At 31.2% G+C, this 27954-nt stretch overlaps 1 protein-coding gene across 6 annotated transcripts in view; it reads left to right on the top strand.

Annotated features, from left to right (window-relative positions):
• The window catches only part of LOC118064844 (agrin-like), a 182006-nt gene that overhangs the window by 144093 nt on the left and 9959 nt on the right, over nucleotides 1-27954 (top strand). For 5 of the 6 annotated variants that reach the window (XM_035079735.1, XM_035079734.1, XM_035079732.1 and 2 more), the window contains 11 exons: nucleotides 12233-12469; nucleotides 18932-19147; nucleotides 19334-19575; nucleotides 20228-20414; nucleotides 22384-22481; nucleotides 25248-25377; nucleotides 25896-26132; nucleotides 26312-26608; nucleotides 27031-27180; nucleotides 27334-27594; nucleotides 27741-27887. In XM_035079735.1, the coding sequence (XP_034935626.1) occupies nucleotides 12233-12469; nucleotides 18932-19147; nucleotides 19334-19575; nucleotides 20228-20414; nucleotides 22384-22481; nucleotides 25248-25377; nucleotides 25896-26132; nucleotides 26312-26608; nucleotides 27031-27180; nucleotides 27334-27594; nucleotides 27741-27887 (2202 nt within the window). The remainder of the gene's footprint in view (nucleotides 1-12232; nucleotides 12470-18931; nucleotides 19148-19333; nucleotides 19576-20227; nucleotides 20415-22383; nucleotides 22482-25247; nucleotides 25378-25895; nucleotides 26133-26311; nucleotides 26609-27030; nucleotides 27181-27333; nucleotides 27595-27740; nucleotides 27888-27954) is intronic. The other variant, XM_035079733.1, reaches the window with a different exon arrangement.

Here is a 27954-nt window from a genome sequence, read left to right as displayed (position 1 = left end):
TTTTTTGACGATCCTTTTTATCTCTGGTGAAAAATATAAAAATTTATTCTCACTACTGGACGGATTCTCATTAATGTATAAAGCTTTGTAATAAGTTGAAATTTTTGTTACGTATTTTAAGAAATATTTATGGTCACAAAGTTGTTGTTGTAATTATGTTATTAATTTAAATGAATTGATTTGTAATTTTGATTATTTGTAAAATAATTATGAGTATATAAAGATATGATAATAATATTATATGGTGGATGATTACAAACATTGTCCAGCAGTGAGCTGCTGTGAATAAAACTTGGCGGTTGGCATTCACGTGAGATATACATACACGACCTTTCGGTAGAATATCATCAGCACCTCTAGCCTGTTTTCCATCGGAAAATCAATATCAGGGGTTGCAGCGCCTCTCGTGTGCCGCTTACCCGAGACGAATCTCAGTTGCCACGAAAATCTGCGACGCGCCAACTCCCACGTTTCGGTGCAACAGTGAAGAATAGGACCAACCGCTGAGATAGAAAGAGAGGAGAAAAGAGAAACTTACGTCTGTGAGTGACGATATTGTGAAAACCGGGGTGACTTCCTTACTTGGAATAGTTAAGACTATTCAAGGAATATTTACGACACTAAAACTTCTACACGACGCTCTGTCATTTCCGGTTCCACATCGCGAATGCTTTCGTAGTATAACGTATATTTAATCTTCGCCATTTTGGAAAGGCGATAGCGCCCTCATTATTATGTTCATGTCACGTGTTTACATTGCACGTATTCATATATTCAAACTTAAATACCAGATTGCTTGATACTATCTCATCCACCTAGAAAATTTTATGCCGGAAATTACTATAAATATTTTTTTCTGGATTGTTATTCTCTTCGTAATAGTGAGATATATTGATGTTTTCATTTTAATTGCTCCTTTTTCACATTCTTGCAATTATTTTAAGGTTTATAAATGATTTTTAATAGGAAACTTTAACCCTTCTCTAACTGATAAAAATTTTATTGAATTATTATTGTATAAAAAATTCGATTGAATTACAAAACAATACTAGAAAGGATTTATTTTTGATTTTTAAATGAAGCTATAACAATGATACAAAAAAAAATTTAAACTATCTTTCTCCTCTTTGAATACTGGTGCTTTTCCACTGCATGAGTACAAACAGAATTCGAAATGATTCAACCTTCTGTCGATTGGATAAAAATCAAATTTTTTTTCGATACACGAATTACATAAATATAACTCACTTTTTCACTATTCACTTGACATTTACAAATTTTTATGACTGGTTATCACATAAAAAATTGGTTAACTTTCATCCAGGAAATTTCGAAATAGTGAATCGGTCATAAACAAACAATCACCATCAATAAATAATAATAAACATTCTTTCACAATTATTGTAATTATGACGCATTTTTTTTATTATTTTGAATGAAAAAATCTCATTCGATTTTTAAGTTAAGGGAATAAATTAAATACTTTTAGGCAAAGAAAATGTTTTATATTAAAGAGTTTTATTCTCATAAAATAATCATTAAACTATATTTTATCATGGAAAATTATTTTTTATCAATATATCCTTGCATTACAATCCAGAAACCAAAGTTTCGCTATGAAATATTCTTCCCATGGCTAGATCAATCACAATTAAATAAAAGTCCAGCTTTGACCGTATTGAAAATAGAGTTATCAATAATCTCAATCATCATAGTTGGTCACAAACACAGAATATACATGATACCTTCTCCTGCATACCAAAGCAATGCATGCATAAATGATCATCTCCTATAGAATTATACAAATGTCAAAAGATCAAAATCATTAAAAACATATGGGATTTCATACTTTATTAATATAACAATGAATCTATCTTTTCGATAAATCCACTCAAATTACTCACAATAATAAATAAGGGACGATATTCAATTAGAACAACAACATTGAATTTATTTAGATACATGAAGTTGTGTATATATCACTACACATGCATGCCGTTACAATATAACCGATCGATGGAACTTATTGAGCAAAAAGGTCATTAATTACCTTTACAGGCATATGTGTAATCGTAAAAACAACCAATTTCTACCGGCAGCGGTTGTTCTACCGATCGATTTTAATGTTTGCAGCGCATGCGTACGAAAATAAATTAGACGATCGGCAAATGACATTCCTGAGCTTTTGCATATAGGATATAGAGTATGTAGGTAACATTAAATATTACTAGGAATTTACATAGCGTAATATTTCAGACGTGAGGAATTGTTCTTGTTGTCCTAGACTTTCAAATAAGAGAAGTGGGGTTAGAGAATCCCTGGATAGCCCATAAATAGATGCTTCTGTCCTGTACATTCACGAACATTTATGGTGACCTCACATACCGAAACTATTCTCTTTGTATGTGTGTTTAAATACGTTTATTTATTTTTCCAACCCTTCACACGTGTTTCTTCTTCCAACATATGCCCTTTGCTCATCGTTTACTTTGTTGAGTTTTCAGAACTCTAATAAACAATTTCATTTATTTTTTAATTGATCATCAGCCATTGTGTTATTGACATTAATTTATGAAATTGGACTATCGTAAATGTTGTTGCTGGATTCCTAATTTATGCATCTGCTATTAATTATCTAGAATTCTCATTAATTATTCAATGTTGGTATTTTAAATACTTGATTAATAAACGATTAATTTTTATCTTTAAATCATTCGAAAACGATATTTAAAACATCACTGTACTAATAGAGTTATTTTAAGTGATTGAAGGTTTCTATTAATGCTTTGTTTGATTAAAAAAATATTTTAGATCCATTATTTACACCGTGAATTTTTTGATTAATAATTCACCGATTTTTTTAGTACTTTTTTTTGTAACTAATACCAATACCAATACCTATTTTTTTCAAGTTAAACTTTTAATCTGTTCATAAAAATGGAATCAATTATAAACAACAGTGCGACAGATACAGTTGCTTTTAAAAAATAAATAAGTCCGTTCTTGATTTTAAATAAATTCAGCATTTTTTGTGAATATTGAATTTAATAATAAATACAGGAAAGTTTTGATACTTGTTTTCAAATTATTTTTCTGGAATACATTTACTTATGAATTTTTATATTTTTTAGTTGGCTTCATGCTAATTCTATTAATGTTGAATACATTTTTATTCAAAATATTATTAATATTCATATGTTTTATCTGGCTGATTTATTTAACAGATTATTTTCTCAGTAATAGACATAATCCTCTAGTGTAAGTTACGGGAGAAATTTTTCTATTATCTCTGTTCTCATTTATCTCACCTCACCATGCCTTTTATGATAATTTAGCAATTATTTTTCGCGTTTCACGATACTTCTGTGGTTCGAGACAATCACTTGGAGTGAATAAATTGCACAGCAGGTTGCGCGTGCTTAGTGTATGTTTAATCGCACGATATACTCACTCGCGATCATATCGATTCTTAATGTAAGTGATATAAAAAGAAATAAAGAAATAATAGTCCGTCATTTTCTCTGGGAAGAAAATAGGTAGGGCTGGGCTATCGTACCGGAAATGAGGGAAACTCACGCTAGCTCATCGTGTGGTATTAATGCGACAGCAAGACTAAATCTGACCACACAGAAACTTTGGCAGGCAAGCAAATTCACGTTAACAGCATGGAGCTAACCATGCTGGCAGTGATTTGTCACCAAAGATAAAACGAGGCGAGGCATAATCCCGAGGTTGTTGCTTATGACCACCATAAATTACTGTATAATCAAATTAACACTTAAAAAGTCATGTTTATTTTCACAATGCCTTTTATATGACTTATTATTGATGACCTAATCAAATCGTTTCACTCTAATTTTATAAATAGTATACAATTTTTCAATAGTATTGAAAATACTTATAAGTGATGATACTCAAGATTCAATCAGACGTTGACTATCTTTTTTTTACTTGATTTATTTACAAAATTGCACTGACAAAAAATTTGTTAAAAATTCAATTCTAACAAATTTTGCAAAGAATATAGAATATAAATTTGCTAAGAAATAAAATTTATTTTATAACACTAAAGGCTTTTACTGCTTGGTATAAATAATAATGCACAAAATTTCCAAGATAGTCTTGAAAACATAATAAAAATATTTGCTATACGTATATAAATATTATTCTCGTAAACACATCATTTTTTATGTCCAATTCAACCGAGATGAATCACTGTCTAATGGAACAAACGAGTGCAACATTATTTTGCACTGGTATGAATTTCCCAAGAGTGTCAAACTTCTGTTGTTTATTTCACTTTTTCTCGTAGTTCTTCTTCCTCGCTAACTCTTTTCTATTCTTCATTTATTTGATTTTTTTTAAACTCCACTCCTATAAAATTATGTCAAAACTCCGACAAATATCCACTTATTTCCCATGAGTTTAGTATTGCAAATTATAGAATACAAAATATACTGCCAACTCGTAATATTTTATAAATTATACAGATATTTATTTATGATCATTTCAAATGATAATTAACAACAATAATGAATAAAATTGTCATTGGCATCCACATAGATGAGATTTAATATGAGAGATTATATATTCTTATCGATTTCTTGATTACAAATTTATATATGCCGTCTGTGTCTAATATTCTTATTATATGTTATAGACTAGATCGAACACGGTCATTCGATGTTCCTGAAAGCTCTGTTTTGAATATAATTTTATTGCTGTTTACTAAGCTCGTTTAACCTCTCTAGTATGAATTATATATCTATATACATATATATGGATAATATATTCCCCAAAGGACCCTCCGAACAATGAATCATCCCAACGTTCTCGTTATCATTATCTCTCAATTTCAACCTGCAGTACTGGCTAATATAAAATTTTCAGTGGCATATTTTAGTTTTACAAGTAGCAAAGTGACAGTTCGTATTACTTAATCATTATTCTGGTCTAGTTATTTAAATTTTTATACTTTATGTACTTCAAAATTTAATGAGACAATTTCACAAAAATTCGTCTTTACTCTAGCGGAAAAAACTTTTAAATTTAATTAAGAAAATTTTTTTTCAGCAATTTAATAAATAATAAATCTTAAAATAATAATAATAATTATTATTTTTTAAAGTTTATTGATATCTGTATTAATCACCCACTTTTTCTGTAAACGATAAATATCTCAAAAATCAAATTTGCAGTTAAGCTTAGAGTAGCTTGAAGCTCTTCAAGAATTATACAACTCATTAACTAGTATAAATCACGATTAGTTTATGACTATAGTTAGTTTTACTTGGTAACTTATTACCTTTGTACTTCCTGAAGATGCATTTCATATTCATGATACACCACATTGTACTCAATTAGCATAGATAATGAGCTCAAGACAGAGAGTTTGCTTTCACGCATTGGACAAGAAGCCTAGACAAGCTTATATACATCAGATAAGTAGAAGTCGGACTGTGACGAAAGATAAGTGAAACAAGTCATGATGCGGTCAACCATGATAAGCTCCTACCCAACAAGTAACGTTGACTGTATCGAATTGAATCTGCTGAAGATAAGCAGCATTAGAAGAAAAGGCGGAGACACTGAGTTTATAAAAGATAAAGCAGTGATACTGAGAAGAAAACTAAAGACAAAAGTAGAAATGATACGAAATCCTCAGTTGAACACAGCAGCTGCAGACACAAACGATCCTGCTTCCTACATCTCTACAACTTGTTGAAGTTAAGTACACCATTACGTCATTATATCTTGTGCATCAAAGTGCACGAATTTTATGGAGGGACAGCCACTCTTTGCTCAGTAACTTCACAATAGCTTTTAACGATTACTACTTTAATAGTTGAGTGTGCGAAGATTTGGAGAAAGCACTCTAGACAATTGCGACTTTTGCTTATTATCTAGACACGCTGATTTTTTTTAAAAATTGAAAAAAGGAAACACTTGGTGCTGCTTTTCAGCTCGAGCTTGATTAGTTTATAATTTTGTACTCACATTGTGTTGTTTAATTTAACAAGAACAAATAATTTTGTTTGCTTATTAAATTTTAATAAGCTAAAAAGAAATTTACACCTGCTGTTACTTTAAAAAAGAATACATAAAGAAAATATAAATAATCTTTATCTTCAAAAAATTTGTTGAAAAAAGGAGGGCAAAAATGTTACAATTATTGTGTTTATTAACTACATATCCAGAAAAAAAGCATGAGAGAGAGCAAGAAAGCGAGATTCAATAATCATACGTGCGGAAGGCGATGAATAATCGATAATTGAATAGCATGTTTTCCGCTTTTGTGAATTTTTGTTCAACAATGTACTGTGGTCATTAAGAAATGGCCGATTGCATTTTCTCTGCTCGATTATCGGTCATAGAGACACGTTAAAAGGTATTCCAATACCAACTAAAAAATAAAAAAGAACATCTAAGAATTAGAAAAAAAACTTATTATTTTCTTGATGAAATTCAACTTTTTAATTCATGTCTAAAAGAGTGAAAAACTCATTTCAATTAAATTTCTGTTGAGTCGACAATTTCAAGGTTATTTGGAGCTCAATTAGTTTTTTAGTAAGACATTCTCATATAAACAATTAACTATTGGCAGATGTATTTTCACATAAAAAACAAAGTATACGAGCTGCAAGTTTATTGATAGCTCAATAGACGTGTTTGATGTTATCAACATTTAATTAATAATAAAAAAAAATCTATGGAAGATTGAAATTAAATCAATTAAAGATATTTATTATAATATTAAATCGAACTTTACTAATTATAATTCAATGGTTTGATAATAATATAGAACTAGATATGAAGAGCTGGTTTCAATATTAAGTTAGTCGTAAATCAGCGTCGAATTAAAATTAAGTTGCTGAAGCTATTTAACCCTGAAAAGATAAGACTAACTTGGTATTGTTGTTTACAGAATAAATCGTATGCCCAACAATTAAACATAGCATCGAGTCAACATTTCAATAAAAACTTTATTAGCAATGAATCAAATGATTCTGTCAGCAGAAGTTCTAAGTAAACTTCATGGAGATTCAGACTTTCATGGAATGACCAGAGACTCACTTGATTGACAATTAAATTTTTGAAATAAAAATTGGACTTTTAGAATTGTACATATCAAACCAGTTTAGCCAGCAAATGTTCCTAGTTGAACATTATAGAGATTTAAAAAAATCTCATCACTTATGAACGTGACCGTTTACGTGTTTGATATGTCTCAATTTTTATTCGATTGTAAATCTAGATCAAGGTATAAGTCAGCAGAAATTGTAACTAATTTCGTGGAAGATCGTATTGACTTCTTCAAGAATGTGACTTACATGCAATTGATCTAGGAACATAAGAAGAATCAAGACGAGCCTTGATTCGAACAATCAGAACATCAACTGACAACTTAGTTGAAGCTTGAATCTAGCAATGTGAATCCGTTCTAGGGACCAAATTAACAGGTCAAGTCAGTGTTTTAGATTCAACTTGAACTAGACACACCACAATTTTGCTTAATAAAAACGGAAAAGTGTACTCTTTGAACGTTTTCGATAAACTGATTCATTTTTTTTCTGAGATGTCGTTGATAGAAAACCAAACTTTTTTTCTTTTTCTTAATTATGCGTCGATCACAGACTAATGTGTTGGTACAACCATCAATAAAGCAGTAAGAGTATCAACAAATGAACGTAAACTGATACTTAATTTTACATGAGAGTAGTTGACAAATACTCTGAACGAGAAACTTTATACTAAATATGCTAGATAAAAATTATAATTCGAATCGAATAATTTTATTAAAAATAAGAAAACTTTTTTTTAATATAACAAAATAGAATCATTATTTTAAACAATACGTGTCGAATTCTTGAATCCTGACAGTGAGGTATAATGTCTTGAACCACAAAACCCTCGTCAAGATTTCCAAGTATATATTCAACAGCTCCATTACCGAACTTCAATAATGCCAAACGTGATGAGCAAGTCAAAGTTTACATTTAATGAGACTAATTTGATGTACCCCTCATTTCTGAAGACAATTCTACATCTAGTTTTTAACCTAGTTTTTGAATAATAAACGTTGAAAAAGGTTTTCTTGTTTAAAGAGAAAGGTTATTTCAACTTTTTTTTTGAAAATCATTATTTTTATCTTGCTTTGATATTTTCATCAATCTATCATAACTCTTTTTTTAACGTTTTTTATTAACTTTTTTAAAAAAAATTTTTTCAGTTCAAAATATACAATTTTCTTTATTTATTTATCAACATAGAAAAAATAATCTAATTACTTTTCAATTTTTTTTAAATTATGCTTCTGCAATACATGACCAGAACAAAAATTGGGAATTTTAGGTTAAACGAAATATATACTGAAAAAAGTTATTGTTGTAAAAACTATTCAAAGTATCGTAGAAAATAAATTGCTATTAGAGCAATATGGGATAGCTATAATAGCTATTTAAATTGCTAAAAGATAATTCGTGACGTCACATGCTCTTAACTTCATCTCTAATTATAAAATTGTAATATGAACGAAATTTAATGAAAATATAATTATTTATAATTATAGACAATATTTGCAGTCAAAACTTCATAATTTTATAAGTTCAATTTCTAAATAACACTAAGAAATCAATATTTAGAATAACTGGGAAAACTATCTTTCCAAAACAACTATTTTTAATATCGTTAATTGACTATCTGGATAGTCTCTACAGCGATCTAATGAATAAGTAAACCTGAAAGGTAAATTCCTTATACCGTATTGTTTCTACAAACTATAAATTTTTCCCAGTGTGCGAACAATAAAATGATAAAAAGTATAAACAATTTTTTTTCTCAAATAATAATTTTATAAAGATTTTATTTAATAAAAAAAAAGAAGAATTCATTTTTTTTAAAGGAAATACTTTCATCAGTTTTGACAGATCTTTATTTCCACATCAGTTAGAAAATCGACGCAACATTGAATATGATTCGTTAACGTTCTCGTTATTTTAAGTAACAAAAAAAATCATGGTACGTTGAAAAAAAAATAATTAGTGCATTCGTTATTCATTTTAAAATTCTAATGAGTTTCGTTAGAGTTACAAGGGTTGAAAACTGGGACAAAACTCGAACCGCCAAAATGACAGGTACCCTGAACAGGGTTAAGCCTTGTAGCATGTCATTGTACGTAGAACATAGGTGAACAGTTTAACAAGCGGTTTATGCTTGTGACGTATTTTCTGGTAGACTGAAAGTTAAAAATTATAATTTGCTGATCAAAGAATGTGAATAATTTTCAACATGACGTGTCTATATACTATTATCCGTCTATTCATTTATTTAACGAAGCTTATTATATAAAAGCTCTTAAAACAGTGTCAATCACATATTTACCTCTTTTCACATCATCACCTCTCTTGATATTTCGACACGCTTGGTGTGAATTAGTATAGTTTTATAGGTGAATGGATTGTGCATCGGTCAGGCGTATCATGCCTCGATCGACGGTTTTCTGTGACAAGATCCAACCACATCGTTTGTTCAACCGCCGTGACTGACCGACTGATACACGTCCACTGTTCCATGTACCTCTTCATGTCACAATGCAAAGAAATAAGGTTTCGATGCACTTCAGTACAAATACCAAATGTAATTAGAATTTAATTAAAATTGTTTGTTTTACTATTTTATTGTAAAAGCTTATGCGAATTAACTGGAATCGAGGGATAATCAAATTAAATTATTCAGCTCTTTAGATGTTTTATTGATTTTTTTTCAAATAAATAGCATCAATTGGGTGTATCAATCAATGTTTTTACGAATTAAAACTATTAAGCTTTCATTTGCAATTTCCACTGTTCTTGCATTTGAAAAATAAAAGCTTTATAATTTCTCTTTTTATTTATAGAATTAAGCCAATTTTCGTTAAAAATCAACGAAATCAATTTCTTCACCTTCATTTTATCATTTCACATTATTCGATTATCTATTTATTGTTTTTTCTATTAAAAAACTGATTTTTATAAACTACGGTAATATTCTAACAAAAAAAAAATTTATTTTCACTCATCAAATCCAATTTATATTCAGCATCATTGTGAAACATGTTTTTAAATTCATTCCATATATAATATTATTCAAGTATAACTGCAAAACAAACGAATTTATAAAAAAAATAGATATAAAAAAAAATGTTTAGTCATGTATAATGAAGGAAATCTTCAATAAATACGGGAATCATATAAATACTCACTACTTTGCAGTTATACATCAAGAGGTCTTATGCTTTAAAAATATATCATATAGGAGAGGGAAAAGCCACTAGTAACGATATAATGTGGTGCAGTTGGTGGACGATAATAAATTATCCAAAAGCAAGAGCAGTGCTCCAACCGTCGAGTATGTCGACAAAAAAAACTGCAAAATGGATTATTAATTACAATATGACGTTGCATCAGTTAGGGAGGGACAGAGGAATATAAAGAGAAAAATATGCTTACTGATGTAAAAGAGCTTTGGTTCTAGTTATTACATTGTATCCACTAGTAAATTCCCTTTTAAATCCAGTTATTACTAAATATGCATATCGAATTTGTTCGATAATTATGATGAATGAAATGCAACATTTATTCATGATGAATAAATTCGAGTAATACTTCAAAAACTGAATAAAAATTCACATGTTTAGGATTACAGTGATTCCTTTTGAAATAAAATATAATAAAAATTATTTTCATTAAAAAAATTGCAACTATTTCAAAGGTTTACATTTTACTTAAATTTTCTTTATTTGATTTTTGTTGAAGAATGGATTTTTTAATACGGCATATTCTATAAACTAGAAATCAAAAGATTTTTCTATTAGGAAAGTACATCAAATATCCCATCACTTCAACGAATTGGATTTTAATGACAGAAATGAATAAAAAAAAACAGAATTCTCTACTTGAGAGCAGCTTCCAATTAGTGACTAAAAGAAGAATGATCGTTAGTTCTATGTTTTAAAAGAAGTTCAATACTTTGGTGGGACATAAATAGACGACTAATGACATTTTTCATTGTATTAATAAAAAATAAAATAAATTGAAAAGAGTTAGATTTTCTGATAGATCTATGATGTGTCATTAAAGAATTTTTATTTCATTTCTCACATTGCTCCTTAAAGAGTGAGGTCTGATATTTTCTGGGTTAGTATGTAGTCCCCAGGAGAGCAGAGAGCCATTTAATGGTTACGTCCGACCGCTAATCTACCTTACCACTGGTTCTGAGTCCCCATGAGGGTGGTTAGCCTCAACCCTCGAACGTTATCCCTTTGCCTCTCTCGCAGTACTCGACAACTACTAATTATTCTTTCTCCTTACTTGCCCACCTATACCACAGAGTTGAGTGGCCTGAGAAGGCTATAAACGTATCCAACTGACCACGAAAACTTTACGCCAAGTTGTTATATCTACTTGCATTCTCCTTATGACTGAATTTGTGTGATCGTTACTTTTTTATTGCTATTCATTATTAACTTAAAGTATTTAATGCCATTTTCATTACTGAAAAATAATTATTTCTCATGATTGCATTCTGATGTAACTAGTTAACAAGATAGATTCTTTGTTAAAGTCGTTGCTGGTTAATTTTAAATGATATTGAGTTCAAAATTTTCAATGTTAAGCATTAATTGAGGTATAATTTATTTAATTACGTTCACAGTTAGAACAGAAACGTTACCCCGGTTTTATTTATTGATTAATCTGATTTAGTAGCACAATACAATTGTCTAGAGATCAGTTGAGTTTATCATAAAAGTAATAAGATATGGCTGATATTGGATTACTATTATATGAGTTTTGTTGTTGAAAATTTTTCAAAACCTTTCTTTGATTAAATTGTGTAGTAATCAAACTTTTCTACTTCTCTAACAATTAATAAATTAATTATTTTTGATGAAAATAAACTTTTCAATAAAATCTAAAATTATAGAAGAGTCAAAAGAAGTTTAGTTATGATGTAATTTGATAATGTAACTCTAAAGTATTGCAGTTTTGTAACTTAATATTAATATTGAGATCAATATTGTAAAAGAACCTTATTCCTTTTTAATTACTAGACAATTATGAAAACACTGTTGTTATCACTGTTGCTGACGGTTTTGACGGCATCAAATGGCTGTTACATCTTCCCAAAAGGTTAAATAGTAAAGAGAAAATAATGATGATTGAATAAATGTTAACAATTGATTTGTCTGTTGCAGAAATCAAGGATCCTTGTCGAGACCTCAATTGCTCAGTTGGCTCTCAATGTATAAGAAGCAGCGATGGAACAGGGGCAAAATGTGAGTGTCTGAAGAGCTGTCCAAACCTCGGTGACCACGAAGGATCAGGACCAGTGTGTGGTTCTGATGGAGTTGATTACCCGAGTGTATGTGAGCTAAACGCGTCTGCTTGTGCTAGAAATTCTAATGTCACGGTGGCTTTTCGTGGAAAATGCGGTGAGTATTCACAAATCTCTTTAATATATTACTAATATTTGCGATAAATCAAATGGAAAACTATTTTTTTGCTCTAAAAATATTTTTTGAATACTTACTGATAGTGTATACTGATTTATATATCCACATCTTCAGTACATTAATTAATTAAAATCTTATTCGACCACAAGACCTAGTTTCTTGCTTAAAACATGGCTCCACCGTCGCCGAGAGCTCAGCAATTTCATCGCACTTTATACCATCTCCTCTTACGCTCGACCTCGCGGCTCCTTGCAGAATTTAATTCCAACAATTTCCTCTCCTTACGCCTTTCCGGGTACACGACCGCTTGGCCCCAAGCATCGCTCTGGGTTCCTCTTCCGTATACTTAGCTTCCGAGCCAAAGGTTGGAGTAGTCGATATACACTAAGACGTTGCTACATATTCTTGTGTGTGAAAGGGGCGTCAACGGGTAGTAGACCTTAGTAGATCCTTTGAACTACAGCAAACACGAGAATTGGAGGAAGAGAAGGAGAAAGACGATAATATGTCGAAATGGCCGATAGTGCTTTCCTTTCTATACACCCACTAACTTTATTCGTAGAGGCGGACAATGATAGATAGTCAAGACAACGATAAATGTTAAATATACGTGTGAGGGTTGAATTTAAACACAAATGTCCAGGTGCTTGCGCTTTCACCCTCCTCACGAATGGCAACGATGATGAAGGTTACTGTGCTACCGCCCCAGGATAGTACTCTAGAGAGTGGGCACAACTGCCAGCAAACCTCCTCCAAAAACAGTCAGCCGTAACAAGCGATATCCGAGATTTACTGTCCGACTCTTGCGAAATCTTGGAGGGTTGCCATCCACCTAGAATGAAGCCTAAATTTTATACTTTTTACTTGTTTTTTTTTTCATTTTTTTTATAATACCAACACGGTCATTTTTGTACAGTTACTAACTCGCCAAATTTTATCTTGTTCACATGATGGCCTGCTGCCTCATACCTTAAACAAACTTCACTGGCATTTAATCAACCGAGTAGTCAAGACAAATGTTTGATCAGACAAACGAGGAGTGGTGAACTATTTGCTTAGGATTAGTTAAGTTCTTGATAGAGCGACAGTTTTAATAATAGTAATGATAATCACAGATGAAAATTATCACGAAATGGAATATCTGAATGGAATTAATAAAGGTAAAAAAAAGTTTTGCTTGAATTGTTGACAAAAAAAGACTTGTCATTTATATTTTGAATAAAAGCTGTATGATCTTCAAAGAAATTTCTAATAGAAAAATTCTTCGTTTCTTGTTGTTTCTTTCATTAAGATGTCATTCCGCATTTATTTCACTTTGTTCTCACTGTTTCTGCTGGAAACAATGAAACATAATGCATAAACTGGGACACTTTCTTCAGAATTACAAAGAATAGAGGTTGCAATATCACCGAGCATGTGGTTACTATTTTTCATTAATTTTCATTATTATTTCGAATGAATGGATCTTGCATTAAATGAAGATCTTCAAAAAATCTTCCTTCTATTTTTTTCTGTAATTTTTACTCTGTTCTAGATAAATTAAATATATAATACTTATGAATGAGATTTTTTTTTACAAAATGATAATCAATATTCAATACTTAGGTTAACCTTAATAATTATAAGCCTGTAAAGAATTAAAAAAAGACAGTCACAATCAATAGGAGAATATTTGATAGATAGCAAGTGTTTTGCATTCTTTAAATATATAACGATTTTTCCAATGAAAAATATAACTTTTTAGCACCATTACTCTGGGAATATAGGAAAAAGAATGTAGAAAAAATTGCCATTTGCCCGAGGCATAAACATAACGACGTCATCTCTTCGAACTTGTGAACAGCAAGAGGAAATATTGAACTCATTTTCGTGTTGACGAGTAGAAGGTTGAATCACGGAATATACGAATCTAACTTTTAAACGAGCACGGAAACCCTGGAATGGCCAGAGATTAAGCGATTCCATGCTCGACGTTATTACTGCTGAGACACAATGAAAAGTGTTTCGTTGCATTCAAGAACGTGCTAACGATTCGCGAACGTAATCTCTTTTAAATCCGAATATTGTAATTTTCATAGACGTATGCAAGTGATCATATTGTGATATAAAAACCCATGTACATCTTTTAGCTATTTTTATTTCTTTAGAATTGAAGGTTAGAAATAGATTGAAATTTTTCATTCCCATTTTTTTACAAATGCAGCATAGAAAGACAGAGTAGAGAGTAGAGAAATTGTTTAATGGAAAAAATAATGATGAATAGAAATGAGTCACCGAAAAGAGTCCACTTTTAACAGTATATTTGAATGTCAAACCTGTAAATTATTTAGAAAAAGAAAAAAAAATTTAGAGAACAATAAAGAGAATGAAATTCTTTTTAACAAAACTGACGATTATGTAAGATTTTTTTATTTTTCCCTAGAGAATGGAAAATAGAAAAAAAAGAAAGACCAATAAAAGTCATGACATTGATTTTCGCGGATTGTGACAACTAAGGCAGGTTCGCTGGAGGGAAGTGGGTTACTACTAGCATGCATCAACCAACAAAAACGCCTCTATGTTAACATCAAGCGTCAACTTTACAGTATTACGCTCATGCACATTGCATTGTCATTGATGCTCTCTTTCTGTCTCATATGTATTTCCCACTTTTCATGAATTCCCTCTCTGTAACGTCCCTCTAAGGAGAAGCAAAAAATATCTCGATAAAAAGTCAGACAAGATATCATTCATACGTCACATGAAGTTACCTTCTTCCAATTGTATACTTTCATCGTTTTTTGCCATCTATATTTTTCCATGTGAAGTACATTTCCAAGCTCTACTAAATTGACAGAAACATGCGGAATTGATCGTCAAAACTAAATTTATCACATCATACAAATAAAAAATGTGATAAACATTTTTTTAAAGTATATACATTTTACATATCGAATTTAATCTATAATATTTCCGTTATTACTACAATATACTTCCTCTCATGGAAAAGTTATTGAAGTAGAAAAATTATTATTCAGTTATTTTTTAATCCTTAGACGGGATACTTATTTTAAACTTGTCTCTTCAAGGGATACTGGAAACGTTTTTCCCACTTTACTCCAAACGCAAATAACTTCGTTCCTGATTATCGTAGAATTTTTTATTTTTTTCAGAAGTTCTTTATTAAATTGTAACTAAGCGTAGAATGAAGATGAATATAAACATAAATGATTTCTTTAATACTCAACCTATGATCTACAAGATCGTCTTAATCAGTTCTCAATTAGTTCCGAAACGTTTAATTATACATTTTTGTTGAATTTTGTTGGATGTTGGATAAATTTGAAATTTCAAAAGTAAAAAAAAGTCGTAATATTATGAGAATACGAAACATAAAAGTTTTCACTTGTTTTTTTCAATATAACAGATGGAAAAAATTTTACATTGAAACTTTGAAGTATAAACAAAAACTTGGCTGTTAATACAAGAAAATATTAGTCATTTACTTGAGAAGAAATTTTAACAAAATTGAGCTCTTTCTGTCCAAAGGATACTGGGAATTTAGTTTCCAGGGTCTTTTCGTTAGAAAGATACTGCACAAAAACTCATGCACGAATATACTTAGGGTGATGAAAGACAATTTCCGAAGGTTTGAATAAAATTATGGTGGAGATAACAATAGATTCCCTTGATCTAATTCTTCAGACCAGCACACCTGACAAAGTTGATATGGGAACTTAGTTCCTGGAATCCCCTCTAGGGGTTAAATATTTACAATCAAGTTTTGTTTTTGTTTCATAGTACGTTGAATAAAAGAATGAAACAACACAAATGAAAGTTGAATTACACCAGCTCAAAAAATTTTCTATTGTCTACAACTAGTAGTTAAAATACCTTTGTTTTTTTTTTTATTTCCCAGGCTGAGGTCAATTGATAGAAAAATTTCATTATGTCAACTCTTCCAGACATTTCAAAAGCAATATTTTCAATTACTACATCTGGATGGCTTTCCATGGTTCTAAAAATAGTCCAATAAAAAATAATCATCTCATTATAAATAGAATAAAAGAATACTCTTCAGCTTAAAATCTACCTTGTTGCAAATTTTTAATTCATTACAATATTTGAATATTTATTTAAAGCATTAATTTATTTCATGCTCAACTGAAGAACATCTTATTCTTTCTATTACATCTTCGTAAATATCTTGAATTTTTATTCCACCTCCAATTTCAGTCCAATGTAAAATAACCCAGGGAGTTAAAATGGTTAAAGAGAAAGAATAGTGAGAATGAAAAAAAAAAAAATAAAAAGTTCTTTTACAGTAACTCAGAAGATTAGAAGGACGACGGTCGCATCACGTTGTACACTCAAGGGAGTGGAAGACAGGTGACTTGAAAACAATTGCCTCAAGAGAGTGATGGTGACAGAATTTTAAACGAGTCCCGTTATCTCTGGCTATGACACTGGCACTCATCTCCATCCTCGTCTCAACAAATTATCTTTAAAAAGGATCGACGGTCGGTTCTTTCTTTTATCACAGTACTTATCCAATCGTCGGTTGAACGAAGTCAGGAAGGGCACGTTAGGGTAATGTTGCGTAAAGTTATCACAGAGGCAACAAAAAAGGAAAGAACGAGGTTAAGTCATGGTATTTTGCCATCGTCGGCTACTGGTACCAAGAGAAAAAAATAAAAAGAATTCCATTAGCCAAGTGATCGGTGGAGGATATAATACAACTGAAGACGAGCGTGAGAGAGTTTAGATGCTTCAATGGAGTGTAACTTTAGCTAACCCCAAGAAACATCAGCGTTCCTTCTTTTGCTCTTTCTCATTTCCTATCTCTCTTCTTCTTCTTCATGAAACTTGCCTCGTCAGCCCAACCCCATCGTCGTCGTCTTCAAACGGGAAACGGAATCCAACTTCCTTCCTTTCGTGGCGAAGATTAATCTCGACGCGATACCGGAACGACTCGACCCAATCTCACCACCAAAACCCGTTACGTTTCCGTCTCTTTTTCATTGCTGGCTTTCCCCTTAGTTCTTTCTATTTTTCCTCGCCTTTCTCTTATTCTTAAAATCCCTGTAGTCACAGATTTGAACTCTAATTCAACGAGAACAACGCAAACATCCGTACGCCCATTAACCCCATTCGAGTTAAAAGAAATCTCTCTGGCGTTGGCGCCTCTACGAAAAAGAAATTTTGGTAATTCTAATCTCATGATAGGAACAGCTGTTTCATTTAGGCATTTAGTTGAAAACAATCAAAAGACTTTAGTTAAGTCGGAAATAAAATTAAACCATTTATTTTCATGTTTGTGATCAATATTAGTTGGAAGAGTTGAGTTTTTGTTCTCATTTATTTTCTTTTACTTCTGATAGTTATCTAATCTTGAACAACAACAAATCTATTTAGTTTAAAAGCTCGCATTATTCTATTAAAAGCTTTATAGTTAATGTCCATTTCATTGTTATGTTAATTCAATACATTTGAGTGTGAATTCAAAATACTTATAGTATGTTGTTATACTTCAACTGGTTTAAAATGTTGTCAAGATAAATCTTATTCTAAGATTAGCATAAAAGTTGGAGAAATTTCACTATGAAATTTTGTGTATATTACTGATGTCAAGAAATTTGTTACTTTTTTTATAACAATACATTTGATATAATATTCTAGAATGAAGCAGCTGTATCATGATTTATTCATAACACCACTTGAAAAATAAAAAAAATAATACTAGAAGAAAATTTATAAAAAAAAATTTTCTTTATTTAATTCATATAACTTCAATTCGAATCATAAAGTTAACTACTACTTGATCTTTGATTTATTGAAAACTTTTTACAGAATTAAATAATGGTCTGATGAATAAATTTTACTCATTACATTGAAATTAAATTAACTTTTAGTAATATTTATTTTTAGATCAATTTTACAATGTTTATGTTTAAATTAATATGCAATTAATAATCATCACTCTATCTTATCAAAGATTAATTACATTCAGCATAGCCATCAGCAACGAATAAATGGGAATATCACGTTTACAAAGAAGCATAAGGTGAAGTCAAACAGCGATGATTGAAGTTCATATATTTGAGAAGCGTAAATTTTTCAAGTCCAATAATTCTAGGATATATTTAAAATGAAAATATTTGTATTACAGTGCCGCAAAAAGTAACGTAGAGTTCATGTAATAAGAGAAGATCATTTTAATAAAATCAATAATTCAAGTATTGAAGTCTAAATGATGGATTCATTGCCTTCAAATCTTAGAATCTACTTGTCTACTGATATTCCTCATAAAGTTAATGATTAATTATTTTACTTCTATCATCTGAGGAAATTCCAACTGTATTATCATATAGATCAGATTAATAAATTAAATTTAAACACAACAATAAGTACTATAACGTGCTTTCCAATGAAATTAATTAATTCAATAAATATTCATTGCAGATCCTTGTAGTACTGTGGAGTGTTCGGAACCAGAGGTTTGTCAACTGGACGCACTACGACAACCAGCTTGTCATTGTGGCGAACAATGTGGCCTAGAATTCTCTCCAGTATGTGGTAGCAACGGCAAGACCTATTCCAATGAGTGCAGCCTCAGACAGGAAGCTTGCAGATCTAGATTACCACTTAGGAAAATCTACGACGGTGCCTGTAGTTCTGGTAAGAATTACAACCCCGGATACTATTGAATATTTAAGCGGCTGACGCTGCAGCATTTATTCTTTAACAGCTATATGTACCTTTTTGATGAGATTTACCAACCGGAAATTCACTTGAATATTTTATTCTAGATGAAGTTCAAATGAATTCATTCCATCACTTATTTATTTACTCCTCATACTCTAGGTACTAATCCCTGCAACGGTGCCCGATGTAGTGAACTTGAACAATGTGCTATCGATCGTTACGGTATTGCAAATTGTGAATGCGGGCCTGAATGTGAGCCAATAATGAAGCCAGTCTGTGCTAGAGGCGGAACAACATACAGGTCTCTTTGTGAACTCAAAAGACAGGCTTGCTTAACTAAGAGTAACATTGAGGTTGCTTATACTGGAATATGTGGTTCTCAAGGACCTTGCTCTGAAAAGGTAAAGAAATACTATTCAATTAGTTTAAGAAAAATATATACTTCAAATATACTTCTTTTATTGAATACTTTCACTTTAATGTACTGAAACTTCTCCTTATATTTTCTACTTTATATGACTTTAAGAAATTCTTTTCTTGAGTTTCATTTGAGGTGATTTTATATAAAAATGATAAAGTTTTTGCCTCAATAACAGTATTTTTGTTTTTTTTTAACTTTTAAACTTTTTTCAACTCTTCTTTTTATTAAAAAAAAAAATAACCTACTTCAGAGAAATATCAAATACAAAGTTAATAAAAAATTACCGGTAATTTAAATTCAAATAGACTCGTACAAATAGCTTCATCACATCGACTCCGCGACCTCTAACGATCAATTGAAAGCTCTGATTTTACTATCAGGCTTCTGTAGGACGTGGATAAAATGAGAGTTGATTCATCCTCCGGCAAGTTATAGAAATCCAACGTGACTCGAAAGTTTTACTCTCTACTGTGTTATATATTTGATTTTTTACTCTCTTTTCATTCTTCCTTTCTTTATTTCTTCATTTCCTTTTTTTCTTTCTTATTCAACCTTTTTTTTTATCTCTCACCCGTGACTCATGTACTCGTTCTAACTATTGACACTTTGAAACCTGGATTTTTCTTCAACAGATTTGTCAATGGGGAGCTATCTGCGCTGTAAATGGAGACACTGCTACCTGTGAGTGTCCTACATGCTCGGTAGAATTCAATCCAGTCTGTGGTGACGATGGGATCAGCTACGGAAACGAGTGCAAACTGAGATTGGAAGCTTGTCAGCACCACCGGGATATCAAAGTGCTCTATCAGGGGCTCTGCAGTAAGTAGACGGCTAAAGAGAAGAGTTCAAGGGTGAATGCCCGATATAAGACTAAAGAAAAGGGGATATAAACCTTTACTTTTGTAATATATCAGTCTCATGACATCTCTCAACTTATTCTCAACATTCAGAGAAATGAAAACACTCCATACTACGATCGTGTTAATAATAAAACTTCAATTACTTTGCGATCAAGTGCCACCCTTTGGTGAAAAAAAAGTTTGATGAATAAAAGCGAAATTGAACACAAGTGTATGAAGGTAGAAACGTTTTTCTCATAAAAATGAAACCAATATAAAAAAAACAACACCACTATTATAAAAAATCATTGAATAATAAAAGCAAAAGAGTAATTGGTTATATTTATTTAAATTTGAAGAAAAAATATTTATATTATCCATTTTCGTTATTTTTCTTTGCGTTTATTGTTTATTTTTTTTTTTTACAGTTCTTTTCATTCTGAATAGTAATTCCAAGCACATCGACCCAGGGGCATCTCTTGAAACTGCTCCCTGAGGATCGTAAGCCCGATTGTATGCTTCATTTCCAAAGCAAATTCACACATTGACGCGTTATGAAGATGGTTCTCATGTAGACTCCTAGATATATGTATATCACACGACTTGAAATTAAGTATGCAGGTCACACATCTTTGTACTGAGTTTTCATATAGCGAGTCAGTAACAAGTTGTTTCATGAATATTATGAACTTATAGATTAGAAAAATAATCATTTTGCTACCAAGAAGACTTACATAGAAAAAAAAAAGAAAAAAGTATTTATAAATATTAAATAAACCCTATTTAAATTATTTTTCCAAGAACTAATGAAAAAGAGAGATGAACTTTCTAGGTATAATATTATTTATAAAAGTTTTAGTTTAATTTTTAATAAGTGAAAATAATATAAATAATAGAATATACTTTTGGAAAATGATAATTTAAAGCAGATTTATTAGGAGGATAAACAATTTAAGATTGAAACCGGAAAAGTTATGAAACATCATTTACGTCAATCATATTTGGTTTTTGACTTTCGTCCTTCAAACTCACGAATCACCAAACTTCCTTACGTCACGGCATTCAAAATCGTATTACTAAAGATTCTCTTGCAATTTGCATAACTGCATCTCACTTGAAGAGAATTACTTTGCTCGTGTTCCGGCGTGCGAAGGAGTTGGTGAACAAGCTAAAAGTGAAAGGGAGAATAAACGAGGGAGGTGAGGCTAGAGAAAATGCGGAAAGCCGAGTGGTGAGAAGTTATCTTTAGAATTCATTGAAATCCAACGTGAATCTCTAGAGAATTGGACTCTACGTGTTAGTTTCGTCGGGTTAAAAGAAGAAAGTGTTAGTCGTATATATACACATGCCGATGAAGTGGAAAAGATGTTGGTCGGTAGCTTGTTGGTGAAGGGGTTGCATGCATATGCAGCATGCATGCCTTAGGGTAACAACTCATAGTCAGTAAAGTAAAGTTGCACCATCGTGATATGCATGAAACCGTGTTTTAATCTACACTACGATTCACTGCTGGCATGATCGCAAAAATTATTCGCCAAAAGACTAAGTGTTTAATTATTACAAAGAATCTTGAACTGTAATTTGTTAAAAAAAATACTTTTCATTTGCAACAGTATTAGTTTATTATAAATGATCAACAGTGTATCATTTTTCATTAATATTACAATGAAAATGGATGTAAATCTTGATCATTACCATCTGGAAATATACACTTTCTGTTTTCATTTCGAATTTAAATGTTGACGAAAATAAAAGGTTTTGAATATTTAATCATATAAACTACATCACCTTTTAATACCGAGATATTCTATGAATAAAATAACTGAATGGAAATATTTTAATATTTGAAAATAATAATTCAAAGAACAAAGTAAATTATATAACAATCAATACCAAACAGCTTTGACAATTATATTAATCGATACTAAATTATCCAATTATTGTTTTAGATGGCTGTGAAAACAAAAAATGTGAATACTATGGAAAATGCGAAAGCGACAGCTCCGGTGAAGCCAGATGCGTCTGTCCAACCAACTGTGGAGATTCGGTGAGTCTCGCTCCAGAATAACAATGCCTCGTTACCATAAATTGCTTTGGATCTGCGTACGCCAGGCTTGGGGTTTCGCACTGAATAATCCGCTTTTGTTCGCGCTTACGGTACCCGCGCGTGTTGTTCGCTGTGTCGCGAGAGTCAACTTCTGCGTGTGCTGAAGAAAAATTGCTTTTGCTTTGAGTTGCAACTTCAAAGCCACCATATCACTAAGACAAAGTTTCTTGTGAAACAATGCAAATCACTTTAGGATGTTGTGGGGCCTTTTATCATTGTTCCGTTCGCTGTTTTTCTTTTTGTATAATCAGAAATAAGATTATCATCACAATTTCCGGAAAACTATTGACGAAAAATTTGCGTCTGAGATTTAAGAAAAACTGATGGAAAGAAAAATTGGAGATTTGATAGTCAATTTTTTTCATTTTGTTACAATATTGAAGTAGCTTTTTTTAAAAGACGAATACATAAGAATGGGCCAATAAATCTAGCTTAAAATCTTATCGGCTTTGAACGTTACTAATACTATAGATATATCGATTGACTACTTACTGACTCAAATCGTTCACGAAATATCGTCGGACAAAGCTTATTGGTATCTGTGTACAGGAGTTCTGTCAGTGGTATCTTGAGAATGATTGAACAAATTCTTTCTCAAAATCTGTTTCTCTTTCAATATGTCTTGAATAAGTAATTTAAAAGTTAGTACATTTTATTCTCAATCTGTTAAATCACTTTTTATTTCTTCCAAAAATTAAAATACTTTAAAAACTTTTCAAGCTTTTAAGTAAACATTTTTACTTCAGTTATTTTTTTTTTATCAAGAAAATAACAAAAAATAAATTGACTTTACTATTTTTAACTTTTATTAAAAATCTGTTAGTGCTTATAAAAGGAAGATAAACTTGTTTTGCATAAAAAAATATCATTTTCTACATTAAAAGTGATTGAATTTTCACTTTTTTTCTCTTATCACACCTTCGATCACTTCCATTTAAAATAGTATGATGACAGTCTATGAGACTTTATTCCCTTTTTCTCGACAATCTAAGCTTCATCGTGCTCGTAAAAAGTAATTTGGAATTCCTACGAAGAGCGGTACTATTGCGATAAAGGATCATGAGAAAAAAAGCCTAGAGACACGAGATGTAGTGGAAAGTGCATGTACATTGGCGAAATAGAAAAAAATCAGATATATTCAATGGATACAACTGCATTTACGGAACTACTATATATGGTGCAAAGGATATCATGTAATACCGATGAGCAATAGATGCGCACGAACTGATGGAGAGATAGCTGGGTTGAGCTAGCTAACCAATTGCTTATTGGGTGGAACCAAGCGTCGTCGATGGAACACCAACGAGCTCACAAAAATCGGTCTCATCCCACATTTTTTTATATCGAAATCCCAATTACTCTTATCGGTAATCACTGAGTGTAGACTTGATCGAGTAAATTTATTGACCGTTTTATCTAGACAAAATGTCAATGCTGAGGAAAAAATATCATAACGATTTACATCGTTAGATAATAAGTCATCTTCGATTTCTCTTATAGACGATACCGGATATCAATTTAAAGGCACTAAATACTGTCTACTCACCAAAAATTTTTTATTTTGTAACTGAGTTCATTACGATATAATTTGAATTTGAAAATTGCTGAATGTAGTTTCTTCTTTACATTCTAAATTGAAGAGTCAGCATTTTCTCCAAAGATTTTACAGAGTCAAAGCAGAAGTAACTACATGGATACAAACTTCGAACACTGATTTATTCTCAATCATTTACATTACTCCATAATAATGTTACGAATTTGGGAATGTTTCATATCTTTTTTTCTACTTCGGAATCAATTTTCAATGGAAAATAAATAGAAAAATGTTTTTATTCAATCAAATATGATTTTTGATAGGAATACTTCCTATAGAATAGTTTTTATTTCAGAACATTATATTCTCTTTCAATGCTGCACTTCTAATTAAAAATTTTCGTTTAATTAAATGAAGACTTGTAAGTCTCAAGCTTTCTATATCAGTTATATTTTTTATTCATTTATTTGTTTAATGCAAAAAACTTTTTTTTTCTTAAAAAATTTTATAATGAAGATTTTTACAATATTTTCCTACAACAAAAATTGTTCCTATCAGAAAATTACTAACTCTTCATAAAACAATAGAAAAAAAAACAGAGAACGGGAAGTACTGATATCATTTAAACAACAAAAAATAAACCACACAAACATCATAGAATTAAATGAACAATGAACCTTATAACTTTTACTGTGTAAACGTTATTCCACTGTTACCAACGATCGTTCCAACCGCGGCAACTGTAATAACTGTTACTTCTAGCATAACCACCACAAACACCGCGGTGGTCGCGAATTCCAATTAGAACTAATGAAGCCTCCATATGTACATATACCACGAAGGTGGCCAAGCTCTTGTCGTCTAGTGAAAGTTACATATTGTTTCAATATCAACAACGGCAAATTTCTGCTATAATAGTTCGTGACACGAAAGGGTTGAAAGAAAAATTCTAGAATTAATGAAAGAAAGATCAAATAAAGCTTTAATAAATAAACGGCCAATCAAGAAAATGAATACACCTTTGTTAATTAGGTATTCTTTTTTTTATGTCTATTTCTCGTCTCTTTATTTTCTTTTCCCACACTTTTTTGATACTAAAACTAATGTGTACTTGGCATGCAACAAGTGATGAAATTTGATTTTATTCTCAATGTTTGTTGTGAAATTTACAGGAAAAAGAGAGCAATTCTGTAAATAAAGTGTGTGGAACTGATGGAGTAACTTATGCCAACGAATGTGCACTCAAAAAAGCCTCATGTACTGCTCAGACTCTTATAGAAGTAGCATTTGTAGGGGATTGCAGTAAGTATTTTTTCCTTTTTTTCTCCCTTTCTCTATTAACATTGGGCTTAACTCAACAAATACCAATAAAAACTTTTAAACAAGACTTTCTTTGGATACAAGAGAATTTATATTTTTTGTTATCTTCAATTATTTCTCTTTGGTTAGCTTCAGTTATATTTTAAGAAAACCAACGTTTATTTCAAACGAAACAATCGTTTTCTTTATTTCTTAAAATTATGATTTTATTTATTAAGTTATGTGTTTTTGAGCCAAACAATAACAAAGTGTTAAATACAAAAAAATACCTTCAATAAAGTATTTATCATATCACAAAATAACTATTAACAAAATAGGACTTTTATCGTATTTGGCTTCTAAAATAATTGCAAATAATTCAAATTAAATTCAACATCAAAATATTTGTATATAAATAGTACCAGTTCGATTCATTAAGATTAATTAATGGATATAAATAAATAAATTAATATATTGTATTCAGAGTGTCAAGTTAAAATTAATGTAAAAATTTTCTTCAGAATTATGCACCGATATCAAGTGTGACAATGGTGCATACTGTGCAGCAGGAGAGTGCGTTTGCCCAAAAAGTTGTCCCGAACCAAAAGGAGAACCAGTATGTGGCACTGACGCAAAAACTTATCCTTCAGAATGCGAATTACAGCGAACAGCTTGCGATAGAGACAAGACAAAACTTCCACCTCTTCATGTTGCATTTCACGGTGAATGCGGTGAGAAATTCGCCGTCGCTGCTCTGAGTAAGTTTTACTTGAAACTTGTCAATAAATTCAAATTGATGAAGTTCTCTTCCAGTCGCAAAATGTCACAAACGACTCAGGAATTAGTTAATAAAAGATTATGCTAGAAAAAGAAAATATGCTTGCTATTGACTAACTGTGAAACCCGCTAACAATTAACCAAAACCTCACATTTACAGCAACCATGTCTACAGCGTCGGTAACTCGACTGTCAACTACAGTTACCGAAGTCACAAGCACTCAAGAACGCGAAGCTTGTAAAGATATCCACTGTGATTTTGAAGCAACTTGTGAGCTTGGACCTGATAAGTTTCCTAGATGTAGTTGTAAGTTTGACTGTGCTTCAATTTCACCAGAAAACATGACACCAGTATGTGGCAGTGATCTCAAAACTTATCCATCAATTTGTGCTATGAAAATGGAAGCTTGTCAGCGCCAGCAAGAATTACGATTGAGACCATTAGATCTCTGTCAAGGTTTGCTATCATTTTCCCAATATATCTACTCCTCCTACTTCCTTATCCTGCTGTAGCTAGAGCTTTGATTAAAAGCAAGTTTTTTCTTCTGTTTCATTAAAGAAGCTTTCATATCACAAAGTTATAAAATAGCTTCTAATTTTGTTTTTAATTTGTGTTATAAATTGTCGGGGTGTAGTCATCATTTATCATACATGATCTTATCCATAAAAAATTTGAGCTCAGAGAATTAATTATTATTCATTATGCACGGAATTTATTCTTATGAAATATGCACGCAAGAGTCGATCGACTTTATCATACTTTATTTACGAGCTGCTTAGGATTTTTTTTTTTATATAAAAATTTTTTCATAAAAAATTATCAAGTTTAAAATACATTTATGAATATTTAATTATTTTATACTAATCAATATCTAATAGGTATGGAAGTGAAGCCATGCAATGGTGATCCACCTCTAGTGGATGAAGAAAACAAAGAATACGATTGTGGAAATGGACCGAATAGACGAGACTGTCCAAGTAATAGCTACTGTCATCAAACTACACGATTTGCTCGTTGTTGTAAAAAAGGTATTAGCTAAAAAGCTCTTTAAATCTATTGATATTATATTGCTGTGTAATACATTCTAAACCGATCAATAGAATTCATTTTATGTACTCAACATCGAGATATATCTTTTTTTTTTGATTAATTTACCATCTATTCTGTTAATCCCAATTTAGAACAAGGTATCCAAGTTGCTAATTGCATGGATTCATGGCACGGCTGCTGTCCGGATGGTAAGACTGCAGCAAGAGGACCCGATGGGGCTGGTTGTCCTAGCAGTTGTAATTGCAACAAGTTGGGTAGTGTTTCCGATACTTGCAATCCTGAAACTGGTCAATGCGAGTGTAAACCAGGTGTTGGTGGCCTTAAATGTGATCGGTGCATGCCGGGCTACTGGGGTCTACCGAAAATTAGCGAAGGCCATCCGGGTTGTATACGTAAGAAAGTTTAAAGTCTTTTAAATTCTTTCCGTATTTCATTAACTTATTCAACTTCATCTATTCAAATAAAATACCAATAAGAATTTCACTGGTGGATTGAAATTAGTTCATTAATTTGACTAACTCAATTAATTCTTTTTCAGCTTGTGGGTGTTCCCTTTTTGGATCCGTTCGGGATGATTGTGAACAAATGACTGGTCGTTGTGTCTGCAAGCCAGAAATACAAGGACAAAAATGTACTATTTGCACGGATCACAATAAAGTCCTTTTACGAACGGGCTGTCATCCAGGTATTGAAATAAAAATAGCTAAAGAATGTTCTATCAAAATTTTTTAGTTTATGAATAAATGAAATTT

This window comes from Chelonus insularis, unplaced genomic scaffold (assembly GCF_013357705.1).
Source record: "Chelonus insularis isolate UGA/USDA-ARS -01 unplaced genomic scaffold, ASM1335770v1 contig_25_pilon, whole genome shotgun sequence".
Classification (NCBI taxonomy): Eukaryota; Metazoa; Arthropoda; class Insecta; order Hymenoptera; family Braconidae; genus Chelonus; species Chelonus insularis.
The sequence above is the reverse complement of the archived record's forward strand: the minus strand, read 5'-3'. Positions and strand labels throughout refer to the sequence as shown.